Source organism: Scyliorhinus torazame, chromosome 11 (genome assembly GCF_047496885.1).
Source record: "Scyliorhinus torazame isolate Kashiwa2021f chromosome 11, sScyTor2.1, whole genome shotgun sequence".
Lineage (NCBI taxonomy): Eukaryota > Metazoa > Chordata > Chondrichthyes > Carcharhiniformes > Scyliorhinidae > Scyliorhinus > Scyliorhinus torazame.
Window position 1 is genome coordinate 102,042,232 of NC_092717.1, and position 19,756 is coordinate 102,061,987.

The window sequence follows — 19,756 nt, forward strand, 5'->3', positions numbered from 1 at the left end:
AGATGCGGCTGGTATTTTTAAAGCCAATCACAGCTGTTGGGCACTTCTTCCCACAATTGGGAACGCCGTGACCGATCACTCCGCGACCCACCCTGAGTTTGAAAATGACTGCATTAGACGATGGATGGTATGGTGCCATTCGGATGTGCTTAATGCCATTCGACTTCATGAATGCCTGAAATTCTCCACTGGTAAAGGGGGATACGATTATCAGATACAAGGATATGTCGTGGGTATGGAAACTTTGCCAGAGTTTTTCTATTGTTGCATAAGAAGTTGTCGTGGAGGACATACGATGTACTTTTTTAAAATGTTTTTATTCATGTTTTTCATTTTATACAGTATAAAACAAACAAGTCTGTGTAGACCAGATACAATTTAGAAAAACCAAACATTGGAAATAACCCAAGATGCTACCCCCTTAACCCCCGTCCTTTTTAAAAAATCTTATTTTGAAATATATGTTATTGAATCTTTACATCTGTACACTATACATTAGGTAAGCAAGACGGTTTGTATGTACAATATACATGTTCTCCTTTCATCGGCGTTTCTCCCCCCCACCTCCCCACCCCACCCCCCTTTTTTGTTGTTCAGGCTCCACCTTGGACCCTTTCTTCAGTCGTAGATGCTATAGGCCCACTTTCGTTTTGGATTTGTTACATAGAGTCATAGATGCTTACAGCATGGAAAAAGGCCTTCGGCCCAGCTTGTCAATGCCGCCCAGTTTCTATCACTAAGCTAGCCTGACTTGCCTGCATTTGGCCCATATCCCTCTATACCCACCCTGCCCATGTAACTGTCTAACTGTTTTTTAAAGGAAAAAATTGTACCCGCCTCTAATGCCTCTGGCAGCTCATTCTGGATGCTCACCACCCTTTGTGTGAAACAATTTCCCCTCTGGTCTCTTTTGTATCTCTCCCCTCTCACCTTAAACCTATGCCCTCTAGTTCTACACTCCTCTACCTTTGGGAAAAGATGTTGACTATCTACCTTACCTATGCTCCTCATTATTTTATCATAGAATTTACAGTGCAGAAGGAGGCCACCCGGCCCATCGAGTCTGCACCGGCTCTTGGAAAGAGCACCCTACCCAAGGTCAACACCTCCACCATTTCCCTACAACCCAGCAACCCCACCCAACACTAAGGGCAATTTTGGACACTAAGGGCAATTTATCATGGCCAATCCACCTAACCTGCACATCTTTGGACTGTGGGAGGAAACCGGAGCAGCCGGAGGAAACCCACGCACACACGGGGAGGACGTGCAGACTCTGCACAGACAGTGACCCAAGCCGGAATCGAACCTGGGACCCTGTGAAGCAATTGTGCTATCCACAATGCTACCGTGCTTCCCCTTACAAAGCCATGCTGACTTTCCCTAATTAGCCCTTGCCTGTCTAAATGCCTGTAGATCCTGTTCCTCAGAATACCTTCTAACATTTTACCCACATTTTACCCACTACGGGAGTAAGGCTAACTGGTCTTTAGTTCCCAGGCTTTTCCCTGCAGCCCTTCTTAAACAAGGGCACAACATTTGCTACCCTCCAATCTTCAGGCACCTCTCCTGTGGCTGTCAATGATTCAAACATCTCAGCTCGGGACGGCAATTTCCTCCCTAGCCTCCCACAACGTCCTGGGATACATTTAATCAGGTCCCGGGGATTATCTATCTTGATGCGCTTTAATACCTCCAGAACCTCCTTCTCTGTAATATGTACGCTCCTAAAGACATCACCTTATATTTCCCCAATTTCCCTAACATCCGTGTATTTCTCAACAGTAATTACTGACAAGAAATATTCATTTAGGATCTCTCCCATCCCTTGTGAATCTGCACATAGATGACCTTGTTTATCATTAAGAGGCCCTACCCTCTCCCTAGTCACCCTTTTACCCTTTATGTATCTGTAAAAGCTCTTTGGATTTTTCTCGCCTTATCTGCCAAGACAATCTCATGCCCCCTTTTAGCCCTCTTGATTTCTCTCTTTACTCTACTCCGACAAGCCTTATACACTTCAAGGGATCTACTTGATCCCAGCTACCTATGCATGTCATATGCCGCCTCCTTCCTTTTGACCATGGCCTCAATATCCAAGTCATCCAAGGTTCCCTCCTTCTACCAGCCTTGCCCTTTACTCTAAGAGGAATGTGCTCACCCTGAACCCTAGTAAACACCTTTTTGAAAGACTCCCACTTATAAGCTGTACCCTTGCTTGCAAATAGGCACCCCCAATCAACTTTTGAAAGTTCCTGCCTAATAGCCTCGAAATTGGCCTTGCCCCAAATTAGAATTTTAACTTTTGGGCCAGAACTATCATTCTCAATAGCTATCTTAAAACTAATGGAATTATGGTCACTGGTCCCAAAGTGATCCCTCACTAACACTTCTGTCACCTGCTCTTCCTTATTCCCCAAGAGGAGGTCATGTTTTGTCTCCTCTCTAGTCGGGCCACCACATATTGAATGAGGAATTCTTCCTGAATACACTCAACAAATTTCTCTCCATCAAAACCCCTAGTGCTATGGCTGTCCCAGTTAATGTTGGGAAGTCCCCAACTATTACCACTCTATTTTTCCGGCAGCTATCTGTAATCTCTTTACATATTTGCTCCTCAATATCCCGCTAACTATTTGGGGGCCTATAGTACAGTCCTACCAAAGTGATCTGACCCTTATAGACTCAGTGGGCGAAACCTCGGATATATCCTCTCTCTGTACTGCCGTGATACTGTCCCTAATCAGAAACGCACTCTCCCTCCTCCCTTACCTCCTGTTCTATCTTTCCTATAGCATCTGTACCCTGGAACATTGAGCTGCCAGTCTTGCCCCTCCTTTAGCCAACTTTCAGTAATAGTTACAATATCCCAGTCGCATGTATCTATCCATGCCATGAGTTCATCTGCCTTGCCCGTTAGGCCTCTTGCATTGAAATAAATGCAGTTCAATCTGTTTCTCTGCCTTCTACTTTTCTCCTTACTGACTTTTATTTCTATCCTCTCTTTACTACCCTCTGACTTCCTGCATTAGTTCTCATCCCCCTGCCATATTAGCTTAAACCCTCCCCAACAGTGCTAGCAAACAACCCCCCGAGGACATTGGTTCCAGTCCTACCCAGGTGTAGACTGCCCGATTTGTAATGGTCCCACCTCCCCCAGAACCGGTTCCAATGTCTCAAAAATCTGAATCCCTCCCTCCTCAAGCCATGCATTCATCCTGTCTATCCTGTCATTCCTACTCTGACTAGCACGTGGTACTGGTAGCAATCCTGAGATTACTACCTTCGAGGTACTACTTTTTAGTTTAGCTCCTAACTCCCTATATTCTGCATGTAGGACCTCATCCCGTTTTTTACCTATGTCGTTGGTGCCTATATGCACCAGGCTGTTCACCCTCCCCCTTTAGAATGTCCTGCAGCCGCTCTGAGACATCCAGGACCCTTGCACCCAGGAGGCAAAATACCTTCCTAGAGTCTCGTTTAAGTCCGCAGAAACGCCTGTCTACTCCCCTTACAATCGAATCCCCTATGACTATAGCTCTACCACTCTTTTTCCTGCTCTTCTGCACTGCAGAGCCAGCCACAGTGCCATGAACCTGGCTACTGCTGCCTTCCCCTGGTGAGCCATCTCCCTCAACAGTATCCAAAACTGTATATCTGTTTTGGAGGGAGATGACCGCAGGGGACCCCTGCACTGCCTTCCTACTCTTCCTCTGTCTGATGGTCACCCATTTCCTATCTCCCTCAGTACTCGTTATCTGCGGTGTGACCAACTCACTAAACGTGCTGTCCACGCCTTCCTCGGCATCGTGGATGCTCCAAAGTGAGTCCATCTGCAGCTCCAGAGCCGTGAAGCGGTCTAACAGGAGCTGCAGCTGGACACACATCTTGCACGTGAAGGAGCCAGGGACAGTGGGGGTGTCCCTGAACTCCCACATCACACAGAAGGAGCATGACACCGTTACTGTTGCCCCTATGGCTTTGGGGGGGGGGGGGGGGTGGCGGTGGATGGATCTGAAATGAATGAAATGAAAATCACTTATTGTCACAAGTAGGCTTCAAATGAAGTTACTGTGAAAAGCCCCTAGTCGCCACATTCCAGCACCTGTTCGGGGAGGCTGTTACGGGAATTGAACCGTGCTGCTGGCCTGCCTTGGTCTGCTTTCAAAGCCAGCGATTTAGCCCTGTGCTAATCTGGCTCCCAGCTCGGTCTTTTCCTGTATCCCTCCTTGTTCCTATTTGCTCTGTGTGGTCCGGTCTACCCTTACTCGCCCCCCAGCCCCCCTCCCTTCCTATCTGCTATTGGCCTCGAACAGGTCTTGGAACAGGGTGATGATTAGCCCTCATGCTTTGTGGAAGCCCTCGACCGAACCTCGGATAGTGTATTTGACCTTCTCCCGGTGGAGAAATTCCGACAGGTCTGCCAGCTAGTCCACAGCTGTGGGTGGTGCTGCTCATCATCAGCCGAGTAGGATTCTCTGGCGTGTGATTCGGGAAGCAAAAGCAAGGGCGTCGGCCTTCTCTATATGAAGTTCTGACTAGTCCGAAACCCTGAAGACTGCCACTCTCGGGCACGGCTCCACCTTCACCCCAACAACCTTGGACATCGTCTCGAAGGAGACTGTCCAGAACCCGACAAGTGTGGGGCAGACCCAGAACATGTGGGCGTGGTTGGCACCATTCACACTTGTCCTCCATCTTTAGAAAGAACCTGTTCATTCAGGTTCTGGTTAGGTGCGCTCTGTGCACCGCTTTGAACTGCATGAGACTTAGCCTTGCGCAGGAGGAGGTGGAGTTGGCCCTACTTAGTGCTTCGCTCCAGAGTCCCCACCCTGCTTCCACCCCTAGCTCGCACTCCCATGTCTGTCTTGCTCCATCTAGTGGTGTCCTCGCCCTTTCTTTTTTAAAAAAAATATATTTTATTACAAACATGTATCAAAACAGGTTACAGCAAATAAACATCTCGGGAAACATACTGCCCAACAATCAAAGTCTGTACAGATTTTTCCCATTTCCACACCCCCCCCTCCCCCACCGCGCGACGAGCAGCTCCTCAAACATGGTCACCACATCCCCCTCCTTTTCTCAAAACCCCCTGTTGAGCCCCTTAACTCACACTTGATCTTCTCTAACCTCAGGAAGTCGTACGGGTCACCCAACCATGCCGCTACCCCTGGTGGCGATGCCGACCGCCACTCCAGCAAAATTTGCCGCCATGCAATCAGAGAGGCGAAGGCCACGGCATCGGCCTTCCTCGTCTCCACGAGCTCCGGCTTCTCTGAAACCCCACCTCCACCTCCTCCTCCACTATCCTGGCTAAGACCGCAAACAATCCCGCCCAGAATCTTCCCAATTTTTCGCAACCCCAAAATATGTGCATGTGATTCGCTGGCCCCGCCCACACCTTTCACACTCATCTGCTAACCCCTGAAAGAATCCACTGATTCTCGCCCGACTCATAGGCACCTTGTGCACCACCTTAAACTGTACCAGGCTCATCCTTGCACAAGAGGAAGTCCCGTTTACCGCCAATTGACCTCCCTCCCAACTCCACTTCCCATTTCTCCTTGATCTTCACCACCTGCTCGTCTCCCTGCTCTCCCAGCTACTTGTATATATCTCCAATTCGTCCCTCCCCTTCCACAAAGGGAAGCAGCAGTCGCTCCAGCAGGGTGTATCCCAGAAACCTAAGGAACACCCTCCAGACCCTTCACGCAAAGTTCCTAACCTGCAGATACCTGAACTCACTCCCCCTCGGCAGCCTTACCTTCGCCCTCAGCTCCTCCAAATACAAATCCCTCACCTTGACCAGCCCCACTTCCCTCCACCTCCTGTGTACACTATCCATCCCCCCCCCCCCTAAACGAGGCTCGTTTAGCTTCCCGGGACGATACAAGATCTCGTAGTTGTAGGTGGAGCGCTCCATCGCAAGATCTTGCCCCGCTGTGCATTATCGAACATGAACTCCACCGACCGTTGGTCAGTGAGGAGCGTGAACCTCCTGCCGGCCAGGTAATGCCTCCAGTGTCGCACAGCTTCTACTATGACTTGGGCCTCCTTTTCGACTGAGGAGTGGCGGATTTCGGAAGCATGGAGAAGACGGCCACGGGTCTGCCCGCTTAGTTGAGGGTGGCCGCCAGAGCTACGTCGGACGCATCGCTCTCGACCTGGAAGGGAAGGGACTCGTCGATGGCGTGCATTGTGGCCTTTGCAATGTCTGCTTTGATGCAGCTGAAGGCCTGGCGGGCCTCCATCGACAGGGGGAAGGTTGTGGACTGGATCAGGGGACGGGCTTTGTCTGCGTAGTTAGGGACCCACTGGGCGTAGTAACTAAAAAACCCGAGGCAGCGCTTCAGGGCCTTGGGGCAGTGAGGGAGGGGGAACTCCATGAGGGGGCGCATGCATTCAGGGTCGGGGCCTATAACTCCATTTCGCACTACGTAGACGAGAATGGCTAGGCGGTCGGTGATAAATACAGATTTATCCTTATTGTACGTTAAGTTAAGGATTTTGACGGTCTGCAGAAATTTTTGGAGGTTGGTGTCGTGGTCCTGCTGGTCATGGCCAGAGATGGTGACGTTATCGAGATATGGAAACGTTGCGCGCAAGCCATACCAGTCAACCATTCGGTCCATCGCGCATTGGAAGACCAAGACCCCGTTAGTGACACTGAAGGGAACCCTTAAAAAATGATAGAGCCGCCCATCTGCCTCGAAGGCAGTGTATTTGCGGTCGCTCGTGCAGAGGGTAGCTGGTGGTAGGCGGACTTAACATCCACCGTGGAGAAGACCTTATGATGCACGATCCTGTTTACCAGGTCGGATATGCGGAGGAGAGGGTTCGCGTCCAGCTGCGTAAACCTGTTGATGGTCTGGCTGTAGTCAATGACCATCCTATGTTTCTCCCCGGTCTTTACCACCACTATTTGGGCTCTCCAGGGACTGTTGCTAGCTTCAATGACCCCCTTCCCTTAGTAGCCACTGGACCTCCGAGCTAATGAAGGTCCGGTCCTGTGCACTGTACCGTCTGCTCCTGGTGGCGACGGGTTTGCAATCCAGGGTAAGGTTCGCAAACAGGGAAGGCGGGTCGACCTTAAGGGTCGCGAGGCCGCAGACAGTAAGGGGGGGTATAGGGCCGCCGAATTTGAAGGTCAGACTTTGCAGGTTACATTGGAAGTCCAACCCCAGGAGTGTAGCCGCGCAGAGGTGCGGAAGGACATAAAGGCGGAAATTGTTGAATTTCCTTCCTTGGACTGTGAGGTTTGTTAGGCAGAACCCCTTTATCTCCACTGAGTGGGAACCGGAGGCCAGGGAGATTCTTTGATTTACAGGGTGGGTAAAAAGTGAACAGCGCCTTACCGTGTTGGGGTGTATAAAGCTCTCCGTGCCCCCAGAATCGATCAGGCAGGACGTCTCGTGGCCGTTGATGAAGACCGTCGTCGTTGCTGTTGAGAGTGTTCGATGTTGAGTTTGGTCCAGAGTAACCGAGGCCAGACGCAGTAGCTGTGGATTTTGATCGGGCAGTGTATAGTCGAACGGGCTGGTGTCCTGGGACCCCATCCAAGATGACGTCTCCCATGGGTCGCACATGGTGGTCGGAGATTGACAAAATGGCAGCTCTCATCCGTCCAGCGCGGCGTCCGGGGAACAAGATGGCGGCGCCCATGGGCCGCACGTGGCCCTAGGATACGGGGGTGGCGGTGACTGCTGGCCGCCTGGGGCCCGAGAGGAAGTTCGCTGTGGCAGCCCAGAGTCGCCGCTGGAGATCGCGGCCACCGCTCGTGCCTGGCAGACCCCCACAAAATGTCCCTTCTTGCTGCACCCTCAGGTGGATGTGTGGGCTGGGCAGCGCTGGCGGGGGTGCTTTTCTTGCCCGCAGAAGAAACAGCGGGGCCCATCGGATTTGGCGGGCCGCCTTACAGCGCAGGCCTGCGGTGACAGGGGAAGGTCTGTGGGGCTGCCGCTGCGGGATTCCACGCTGCCCAGGGGGCCGCCGCGCGGTCGGGCACATAGGATTGTGCGTTCCTGGAGGCAACGTCCATGGACCCTGCCAGGCCCCGTGCCTCTCTAAGTCCCAGGGTGACTTTCTCTAAAAGACGCTGGCGGATCTCTGAGGAGCTCATACCTGCTAGGAATGCATCCCAGATTAGGAGTTCCGTTTGGTCGCTCGCCAAAACTTGCGCGCAGCCACAGCTTCTGCCCAGCACCAGCAGTGCGCGGTAGAACTCCTCCAACGATTTCCCGGGGCTTTGTCGTCTCGTTGCAGGCAGGTGACGTGCGTAGACCTGGTTTACAGGGCGGATATAATGTCCTTTTAAAAGTTTGATTGCTTCATCATAGTCTTCCGCCTCCTCGATGAGGGTGTAGATCCCAGGGCTTACCCTTGAGTGCAGGAGATGCAGCTTCTGCTCCCCCGTGGGTGTGCCGCCAGCCATCTCAAGGTAGCCTTTGAAACACGCCAGCCAGTGTTTGAAAATCGCCGCTGAGTTTGCCGCGTGGGGACTGAGTTGCAGACACTCCTGCTTGATTCGGGGATCCATCTTCTCTGCTTAAGTGTAGTCTATTAAATTGATGCACGATCAATAACTACTAAAATGAGGTTGTAGCACAACTGAAGGCTTTAATAGACTCGAACTGTTTCCCAGCAGCTCAGGTACAGAATGAGGGCTGCTGGGATGGCACCAACTCTTATACCCCGCCTATCTGGGCGGAGCTACATACTATACAGCCAATGGTAAACCCCCAGGTTTGACCAATGGAACTTCAGCCTCTCGGGTGTTGCAATACCTGATAATACCACACAGACCTTCACTGTGGACTGCACCACTGGGCTCCCTGAATACCTACTCGGAGCCATTGGCAACGCTGCCATCACCATAGCCCTCAAACTAGACCCCTTACAAGATTCCTTCTCCATCTTAACCCACTCTACCCTTTATCCTTCCCACCACCGCCACACCTTGTCCACATTCGACGCCCAATATTAATGAAGCACGTTCTGCAACGCCAACCCCCCCTGCTGTCTCTGTCTCTGTAGCAGAGGTCCTTTCTAGCAGTCGCCCGTAAATGTCCCCACAGTTCCCCTTCTCCAGACGATCCTCCAGCATTGTGTCTCTCAGGGCCCATCGTCTCCTTGAGTAGAAAGTTTATGATTTGTAAATGTCGGAGCTCCCGTCCATTTGGTAGCTCCAGTCTTTCTGTCAGAGATGTAGCGGATGACCTGGGTCCACTGCCCCCATCTGCTCCATGAATGCTCCCAGTTCCCTAGCCATGTCTGTCTTTAACTCCATTCTGGGGTTTGATCAGTCTGTCAATGGGCCCTGTGCACAGTTAAAGTCCACTTCCATGATCAGTCGGTGTGTCGATATTGGGGTTTTCCACCATGATCTTCTTTATAAAATCCGTGTCACTCCAGTTCGGCACGCGCTCGTTTACCAGGACTACTGTGCCCCATTTGGACACCGCTGGCCATGATGTACCATCCTCATGGGTCTGGAACCGTCCTTGTCGCCGTAAGCATCGGCCTCTTACTAATCATTATGGCTACCGTCCTGGCCCTCGTCCCGTAACATGAAAGTTACGTCTGCCCCACCCAACCCCTCCTTACCCGCAGACAGGCCTTCTCCCTCACATGCATCTCATGGAAGAAGACTATGTCGGCTTTCAAACTTCTCAAAATGGGTGAAGACTCTGGATTTTTTCACTGGGCCGTTAAGTCCCCTAACATTCCAGGTGACTATCCTAGTTGGGGGTTTCTGTCCCCCTCTTTCTTGTGGGCCGCCATGTTACATCGGGGCCGGCGCGGAGAAGGGAACTACCGCACATGCGCGCATTTGCACCGGTCGCAGTGCGCATTCGCGCCGGTTACCGCGCATGCACAGATCCGCGGCGCCCATTTGAGGCCTGTATCGGTAGCTGGAGCGGCGTGGGTCACTCCAGTGCCGTGCTGGCCTCCTGTAGGGCTCAGGATCGCTGCTCCTGGGTGCCTGTTGATGCCATCGTAAAACACTTAGCCTCAGGATAAGAGAATCCCACCCTCAGGAGGCATCTCAACACATCAACACTCGGGGGAACAGGATATCCTTCCTGGCCTCCATCTCGTCCAGGAGCCTCGCCAGGTCAGCGTCCCCGAATCATTGGGCTGGTCTGCCCGGCGCCATTGTTGCGAGCTGGCCTAGGTTGGCTGAGCAAGTGAAGTTTAAATGCTGCTCGATCTAGTTAGCGGGGGTGGGGGGGGGGGGCAGGCGAACACGGTCCCGGCGAATCAGCTGGAAAGCCGTTATTTGCGGCGAGAAGCCCATGAGGCCTCGTTAAACGGAATAATTAACTTTGAGTTGTGTTGTCGGCCTCGCTGGGCCGAGCGCCGGGAAACTCGCGGCAATTCCCGCTCACCACCACACTTAGAAATGTTTTCGGAGAATTGGGCCTTTTCTTTATTCTTTCTTGTGATGTGGATGTCGCTGTCAAGGTCCATATCTAATTGCCTTTGAACCGAGTGGATTGTTGGGCGTTTTCAGAGGACTGTTAAGAATTCTGAATTTCATATGAATAAAATTTACAGAAAAATGGGCACTTGATTGGATGTGGCATAAATTTTGAAAGTTGCTGCAAAGACTCAGGGTGGGATTCTCTCAGCCCACGGCGGGTCGGAGAATCGCCGGGCCGGGTGCGAATCACACGACGACGCCCCAACGCGATAGCCACGGCGCCGATCGGGGGCCGCTCTGCGTGTCCCCCACCCCCCGGCGATTCTCCGCCCAGGATGGGCCGAGTGGCCGCCCAAAAAAGCCCGAGTCCCGCCGGCGCCGTTCACATCTGTCTTACCCGGCGGGACCTCAGCATCCATCCTGCGAGGGGCGGCCTGGTGGGGGGGGGGGGGGGGGTTCCAACCCCGGGGAGGGGCCTCCACCGTGACCTGGCCCGCGATCGGGGCCTACCGATCGGCGGGCTGGCCTCTCGTGGTGGGGGTCTCATTTATTCCATACCGGCCCCTGTAGCTCTCCGCCATGTTGCATCGGGGCCAGCACGGAGAAGGGAGCTACCGCGCATTTGCGCCGGTGACAGCGCAGATCCGCGGCGCCCATTTGACGCTGGTATCGACAGCTGGAGCGGCGTGGGTCACTCCAGTGCCGTGCTGGCCTCCTGTAGGGGTCAGGATCGCTGCTCCAGGGGGCCTGTTGACGCAGTTGTAAAATGCTTAGCCTCAGGATAAGAGAATCCCGCCCTCAGGAGGCATCTCAGTACATCAATAGCCTTAATCAACATTAAAGGGCAAAGGTCTAAATGTCAGATCAAAAGGAAAGGAAACCATGGATGCAGGCATGTTTTTACGAGCAAATGAAAAAAGTAGCCAAGCATCCAATCACCTGTTTGATAACTAAGTGGAAGTAATGTTGCATAAGATGCTTGAGGGGAGGATTGCCCTCTGTGCCACTGCGTAGCACCATCCTAGTCGGTCATCATTGCAGCATGCCTGTAAGGAGCTGGAACTATAGCCAGAATTTTCAGTCAACAGATATTTGAATGGCTCACTACACTGCTGTGGCTGGGCTGGAAAATCCGCACCAATGTTTACTACAGAGATGATGCATTGCATCAAAAAATGAAAGCAATGCTCCCAAGCTACAGGCTTGAATTGAAAGTTAGGAAAAATATGTAAACCCCGTATTAAAACCTTGGTTAGACTACATTTATAGAATTTTAAGTATATTTCTGGTCTATGTTATACAAATGGATATAGAAACACTGGAGAGGATGCAGAGAGGATTTACAGGATGATACCAGAGATGTGCCAGCCTGCATGTTAGGAAAGTATGAACAGACTAAGCCCTAAATTATCGTTAAGACAGAGAGGGTCTCCTGCTTAACCAAAATGGCACGAGAGACTCGATTTCTGAAGCCCTGCCCCCAACCCCAGCAGCCGCTATTTTCGATGGGGTGTGGGGAGGTTTGGTTTGTATGGGATTATTGTACGTTGCACATCCATGGTTCAAGAAAGCAGGTGGTGTGGGGTTATTGTATTTGGCATATCTGTGGTTCATGGAAGCTGTTGCACATGTCAGAGTTCAGCTGCCTTCAAACTGATCCAGTTTTCATAACTGCAACCTCCCAAATATGACTTGTGGGCTTTAGAAATAAAAACATAGAAAATAGGAGCAGGAATAGGCCATTCAACCTTTTGAGCCAACTCCGCCATTCATTATCATCATGGCTGATTATCCAACTCACCCCATGTCTTTTGACCCTTTTTGGCCCAAAGATTCCACCAGCCCCGTCCGTGGTGGGATTTGAACCCATGGCCACAGAGCATTAACCTGGATTATTAGTCCAGCAACATTTCCACTACACCACCAGGAGAAAATTTAAAGCTCTCTAAGTTCTTTGAGGAGGTAGGGTATCCTATTGGATAGGCCCAGGAACCCTTTTGGGATGGTTAAAAGTATACTTGAATGTGCATAAAATGTGGATGGAACTGTCAAGCTGACAAGGCATTTAAATTGCCTTTCCTTTAAATAAAAAAACAAGTGAATGTTTCCTCTTATGGGGAGGAGTAGAACTAGAGGCCATCAATTTAAGATAGTCATCAAGAAATCCAATAGGAAATTCAGAAGAAACTTCTTTACCAAACAGTGATAAGAATGTGGAACTCACGGAGTGGCAGAAGTAAATTGTATGAATGCATTTAAGGGGAAACTAGATAAGCATCTGAGAGATATGGAGATAGAGGGTTACCATGATGGAGGGTTACCATGATGGGCTTAGATGAGGAAAGATAAGAGGAGACTTGAGTAGAGCATAAACACTGGTTGCGCTGAATACTGGTTCCTGTCCCATACATCCTACATAATCCTTTGTAACGGTAGGTAATCTTGCTGATAAGGTTTTTTTGTACAGTACAATTAAATGTCGAATAAAGCTCTCTCTATGATGCAAGCAGTTCAGAGTTCAACAGGATTTTTTCTGCCCAACAGAGTCCAACCTGAAAAGTCTGGGCAGCATGCATCATCACAGCAAGGGTTGAAAAGGAAAATAAACTAAAGGTTTTAGTCTTTTTTCAATGAAGTATTTCAGTTTAAAATTACTTTTGTTCATCTCTTTATAGTTTTCCTCCCATTACTTGTGTTCTTTGTGAACTGCTAATAAAACTACTTTTAACTGCACCTTCTTCACAAAAGCATTTCAATGGACTTTGAAGAAGACTCTGAATGGATATTCTTTATATGATATATGAAAATTATTGATATGAAAACGTTATCTGATATTTAGAAAGGAAAACATTTGGATGCCTGAATGGGCATTCATTTGTTGGTCTGCAGTTTTCAAACAATTACATGTGTTATTGTTGTTTTGTTCTTTAGGTCAAGGTAGGGACTGAGATGGCGACAGGAACAGGTCCGAACAAGAAAGTTGCAAAGCGGAATGCTGCAGAAGCTATGTTGCTGCAGCTTGGCTACAAAGCATCAATCCCTACTCAAAATCCACAGGAGAAGGTAAACTTGAATTTTAAGTTCATTTTAAAAATGTAACTGTTAAGGAATAAAGAAATAAAATGAATTAATTCTTAAATATTTTATTATGTTTAAGTTTTGTTTTTAGAATTGATTGGTATTTAATTATGAAACTGGTACTTTGTATTTATATTTTTGTTTCAACATTGCAGCCAGTTGAAAAAGGCTGGGATGGACGGAAGGTGACTTTTGCCGATCAGCCAAGTAGTAGTGAGTAGTTTTCACACTTGAAACGTACAAGACAAAATACCTGTTCCATTTATTGTCAAATTCCTTACGCATCTTCATTATCATTTGCGTAGTCCAAGTTTTTAAAATTGTGCTAATAAGGGATCACCCATTAAGGAATGAGGTGAGAAGAAATTTCTTCATTCAAAGGGTTGGGGATCTTTAGAATTCTGTACCCAGAGGGATATGGGTTCTTAAAATCATTGAGTATATTCAAGAGAGATATTGATAGATTTTTGATACTAAGGAAATTAAGAGATATTGGAATTGTATGAGAAGATGGAGTTGAGGTAGAAGATTAGCTGTGTTGTTATACAATGGTGAAGCAGGCTCAAAAAGCTTTTAAGGGGATATATATTTGTTGCAAATTTTGAATGAATTCTTTAAATGTTTGCCATTGCTTATCTACCGAGGTATCTTTTAATTTAATTTCCCAATCTACCGAAGAAAACTCACTCTTCGTACCTATGAAATTTGCTTTGTTCAGATTTAAGACTTTAGTTTTGGATCTAACTGGTTCACCCTCAAATTCGATATAAATTCCTTCATATAATGATCATTATTCCCTAGAAATCCCTTTACTACTAAATTATTAATGAACCCTTTTCCATTTCACAATACCATATTTAAAATAGTCTGTTCCCTAGTTTGTTCTTCAACATATTGATGTAGAAAACTATTTTGTATCTCCTAGGAAGATATACTCCACACTGTTACACAAATTTGATTTATCCAGTCTCAATGAAAATTAAAGCGAAGTGTGTAAAGATCAGCTTCTTTTCTATCCTTCACCGCTGGCTCTCTAGAGTAGAACAAGGGCTACACTGCCCTTCCTCTGCCTCCCCAGTTTTCAATTTTGCCGATCTCGTTTAAAAATGAACTATCGTGGAATATTTACTCTTAATTTCCAATCTTGATCACTCTGTAACTACATTTTGATAATAGCTAAAAGATCAAACCTATTAATTTCTGTCTATGCTATCGATTCATTTATGTGTTTTTATAATGTTCCTATCTCACTCGTTGGGCTCAGTAACTAGTCCAATATATTGGACCGGGTTTGAAGATTCCACTTGGGTGGGCGGGGTGAGGAGGCAGATTTTTAGGAACAGATCACCTCTTACTGTCAACGAGTGATCCATGTCTGTCCATGGGTTTCATTGTCCGCCCCAAGATCTCTTGTTTTTCTTCACCATCTCTTCCTTCTTTACCATTGTCATCAATAAAGATTGGAAGCTTTACCATGTCATGTGTCAATATTTGCACTGTATTCAAAAAATAAAACAAGTTAACATTTAAAGGTAGAATAAACCCAGTCATTTCTACATGTTGCTCCCTTGAGGCCTCAGATAAAGTGGAGGCAACCTGCTTGCAGTGGAGATACATATGGCAGTTGCCCTTGGCATTGGGTTTCCAGTGGGGTCACACCCAGGGGCTGCACCAGCGGCAATACACAATGCAGGGCAGCCTCTGCCAGTGAATTCTGTTTCATAGATGGTCCTTCAACCAAAGAGGCCAAAGATGATGATGTTGCCCCATGAGTAAGGTGGCACGGTGGCACAATGGTTAGCACTACTGCCTTACAGCACCAGAGATCCAGGTTCAATTCCGGCCTTGGGTCACTGTCTGTGTGGCGTTTGTCCTCATGTCTGCATGGGTTTCCTCCGGGTGCTGCCGGTTAGGTGGATTGGCCATACTAAATTGCCCCTTAGTGTCCAGGGATGTGCAGGTTTAGTTATGGAGTTACGGGAATAGGGCAGGATGGAGGGGGAGTGCACATGGGTAGAGTGCTTTCAAAAAGTCAGTGCAGACTTGATGGGTCGAATGGCCTCCTTCTGCACTGTAGGAATTCTATGGTACTATGGATGCTGGCACCCTCATCCTCCTCCGTGACTGCCTCAGCCCCCGGATGGTGCTCTGGGCTGCCTTAGGGGAACACCAGTTGATGACAAACTGGTATCTCTTCCAAACATCTCTGCACCATTAGTAGCACTGACCCGTCAAGGCTACAGAATGTGGCATGCATTCTGAACATGTCAGTGTGCTGCTCCTGCATCTACTCAGAATGCTGTGGCATATAGATCTCCATAAAGTAGGCCAGTCTCTCAGTGGAGGAACTCATGCGCTCAAAGCCTTGAACGAGGGTCATACACATAAGCTGATTAGATTCCTCCATCCTCAGCCCATGACCATGTACTGCCTCAGGGAACGCTGACATGTGGGAACATATCTGTGCTGTTATTCTAAGCAGAGTCGTCAATCCAAGTGACTCAAGATGCCTAACATCTGCGGTCAGCCAAGCAAGGCTGTTTCGGTCCTCCATCTTCAAAAGAGACTGCTCACAGCTGCCTCATTACCTCTCAATCTCTGTTGCTCACTTGTGCCATGCTTATCACCAGTGTCACTATTTGGTTTCACACCAGGACCCACTGATGTGTGTGTGCCTGTGCTGTTGGAGGGTGCACTTGAAGATGTGATGGTGCTTTCTCAGATGTATCTGCTTCTCACACTTTGTCACAGTAGTCCGTCCTCCACGCCAGAACCTGAAGGAGACACAAGAAGAAATCATGAGAACTAACCTTGTAAGCTGACACCAATGCAGTGCTGAGACTTCCCAATGCAGCTGGGTCTTTGGCATGCTGTCGGATGGGGAGCAGTGCACTCCAATCCTCTTCTTCACCATGAATGCCCATCTTACCTTCTCTGACATGGCCCTGGGGGCCATCTGGCAATCTCTATGGTTGTTCAGATGAGCAAATGGGGCACCCTTTCTCCTGAAACCCCTTCTCAGGCATTATAAGCCCGTTTTCTCATGCCAGAAAAAGAGATAAGGCCCCAATGGCCTCTGTGACCAATAATGTCACCTCAGCCCCAGAGGATCATAGGCTGCACTCCCCTTTGAGAGCTGACTGGTGATGGTTTAAACTGAGGATCACCACACATCAGGCGAAGGGCAAGGTTAAGAATACGGGGTCTTCATGAATAACCTCAGCCAGTATGGGAATTGAATTTGCGCTGTTGTCTTTGCTCCGCATCACGAACTAGCTGTCCAGCACTCCAACCTAACTGATCCCCCATCTGTGACCAATACCAGTATCTTATTAACATGGGAAACTACATGTACCAGTTGTGAAAAGTGCTCAGCACGGCTATGGCTCTGAAATTGTTGAGGGGGCCATTTCTTCCATGTTCAGGAGCAACATCTGCTCTCAGGTTCCTCAGCTGCTTTTCTGGAGGTTGAATACCTAGAGGTCTGTCATGAAGGCCTTGTGTTGCACTCACCATTCCCAAACAATTAAGTCCATTAAACCTTTTCTAGCTCTGAACCTAATCCCTGCCAACCACATTTCTGTTGCAAATCATAGAGTCTACAGTGCAGAAGGAGGCCATTCAGCCTATCGAGTCCGCACGGGCCCTTGGAAAGAGCACTCTACTTAAGCCCACACCTCCACCTTATCCCTGTAAGCCAGTAACCCCACCTATCCTTTGTGGACACTAAGGGCAATTTATCATGGCCAATCCACCCAACCTGCACATCTTTGGACCGTGGGAGGAAACCAGAACACCCGGAGGAAACCCACGCAGTCTTGGGGAGAATGCGCAGACTCCGCACAGACAGCGACCCAAGCCAGGCCGCCCGCTTCTGCATCGATTGCACCCCCTCCAAACCCCCCTTTTACATTGAGCTGAGCACATGCATAGTGCCAATGTCTTCAAGCTTTATCCCCCATGTATAACTGTTTTCCTGCGCCTAGTCTAAATAAATGAACCCACAACAGGTTTACCCAATCCCTTATGAGCAATTGTTCTCAGCATCACAATCCTTGGTTGACAGAGTGGACTCCCCCCACCGCTCCCTCACTGTCTCAAGAAGGACTTCCAAGCTGGTTTGACAAAGTGGGAGGCAGTACTACCTCAGATTCCAGCCCTCTGTCTTTCATCTTCCATTACAGTTGCTTCAATTCCCAGTCATGGATGCCATCGTGTGCTAAAATTGAGCCCACACTTACGCAGTCGGCCTCCATTGCCAACCCTGAAATTGCTAATTGACTGGCAGACCCGCCCACAAACCAATTATAATAATAATAATCGCTTATTGTCACAAGTAGGCTTCATGAAGTTACTATGAACAGCCCCTAGTCGCCACATTCCCGCACCTGTTCGGGGAGACCGGTACGGGAGTTGAACCCGCGCTGCGGGCCTTGTTCTGCATTACAAGCCAGCTGCTTAGCCTACTGTGCTAAACCAGCCCCTCCCTGTTTCCATGGAAATTGGGGGCTGTGACCCTCCCGCCCCCAACCGTAGGAAAATCAGGCTAATTTTGTCTGATTATATAAATGTTGACTGTTTAACTGAAAATATATTGAAACAGAAATGAATGTTATAAAAGTAGCCAGGTTTCATTTTGTATGTATAGTTTTCATGGAAATGAATTTTAAATTATTTTTACCAGCAATGACACTCTTTAATCCTGTAAAATTATTAGTCATCATAAATGCTGCTAACTGAAGCTGTGAAAAAATATGTAATCTAAAGACCTCCTGACCATTCAGTGGATCTCCCGGGATTCTATATACTCTGGAACTGTCCCTGCAGATTGGAGGGTAGCTCACATCACTCCAATATTCAAAAAGGGAGGTAGAGAGAAAGCAGGGAATCATAGACCAGTAAGCCTAACATTGGTAGTGGGGAAAATGCTTGAATCCATTATCAAGGACTTTAAAGCGGAACATTTAGAAAGCAGTGGCAGGATCAATCAGAGTCAGCATGGATTTACGAAGGGAAAATCATGCTTGACAAATCTGTTGGAATTCTTAGAAGATGTAACAAGTACAGTTGACAAGGGGGAGCCAGTCGATGTGGCATATTTGGACTTTCAGAAGGCGTCTGACAAAGTCCCGGATAAGAGATTATTGTGCAAAATTAAAGCACATGGGATTGGGGGAAATGTATTGAGGTGGATAGAAAACTGGTTGGGGCAGCATGGTGGCGCAGTGGTAGCACTGCAGTCTCACAGCGCCGAGGTCCCAGGTTCGATCCCGGCTCTGGGTCACTGTCCGTGTGGAGTTTGCACATTCTCCCCATGTTTGCGTGGGTTTCGCCCCCACAACCCAAAAGATGTGCAAGGTAGGTGGATTGAACCCGCTAAATTGGAAAAAATGAATTGGGTACTCTAAATTTATAAAATAAAATAAAACTGGTTGGCAGAGAGGTAACAAAGAGTAGGGCTTAATGGGTCTTTTTCAAATTGGCAGGCAGTAACTAGTGGGGTACCACAGGGATCGGTGCTGGGACCCCAGCTATTCACAATATGTTAATGATTTGGATGAGGGAACAAAATGTAACATCTCAAAGTTTGCAGATGATACCAAGTTAGGTGGGAGGGTGAATTGTGATGAGGATGCAGGGATCCTACAGTATGATCTGGACAGGTTTGGCGAGTGGGCAAATAAATGGCAGATGCAGTATAATTTGGATAAGTGTGAGGTTATTCACTTTGGAAGCAAAAACAGGAAGGCAGATTACTACCTGAATGGTCGTAAATTGGGGAGAGGGGAGTGTGCAGTGGGACCTGGGTGTCCTTGTGCACCAGTTGCTGAAGGTAAGCCTGCAGGAGCAGCAGGAGGTAAAGAAGGCTAATGGTATATTAGCCTTCATTGCGAGGGGTTTCATGTAGAAGCAGGGATGTGTTGCTGTGATTATACAGGACCTTGGTGAGGCCATACCTGGAGTATTGTGTGCAGTTTTGATCTACTTCTCTGAGGAAGGATGTTCTTGCTCTCGCGGGATTGCAGCAAAGGTTTACCAGACTGATTCCAGGGATGGCGGGACTGTCATATGAGGAGATTGACTAGGTTGGGATTGTTCTTGCTGGAGTTCAGAAGAATGAGGGGGATCTCATAGAGACTTATAAAATTTTAACGGGACTAGACAGGGTAGATGCAGGGAAGATGTTACCAATGATGGGTGTGTCCAAATCCAGGGATCACAGTCTGAGGATTCAGGGTAAACAGATATAAG

General features: G+C 48.6%; 1 protein-coding gene across 7 annotated transcripts in view; it reads left to right on the forward strand.

Moving 5' to 3' along the window:
• Nucleotides 1-19,756, forward strand: part of stau2 (staufen double-stranded RNA binding protein 2) — a 622,240-nt gene that overhangs the window by 354,492 nt on the left and 247,992 nt on the right. For all 7 annotated transcript variants that reach the window (XM_072467549.1, XM_072467553.1, XM_072467552.1 and 4 more), the window contains 2 exons: nucleotides 13,358-13,489; nucleotides 13,660-13,717. In XM_072467549.1, the coding sequence (XP_072323650.1) occupies nucleotides 13,358-13,489; nucleotides 13,660-13,717 (190 nt within the window). The remainder of the gene's footprint in view (nucleotides 1-13,357; nucleotides 13,490-13,659; nucleotides 13,718-19,756) is intronic.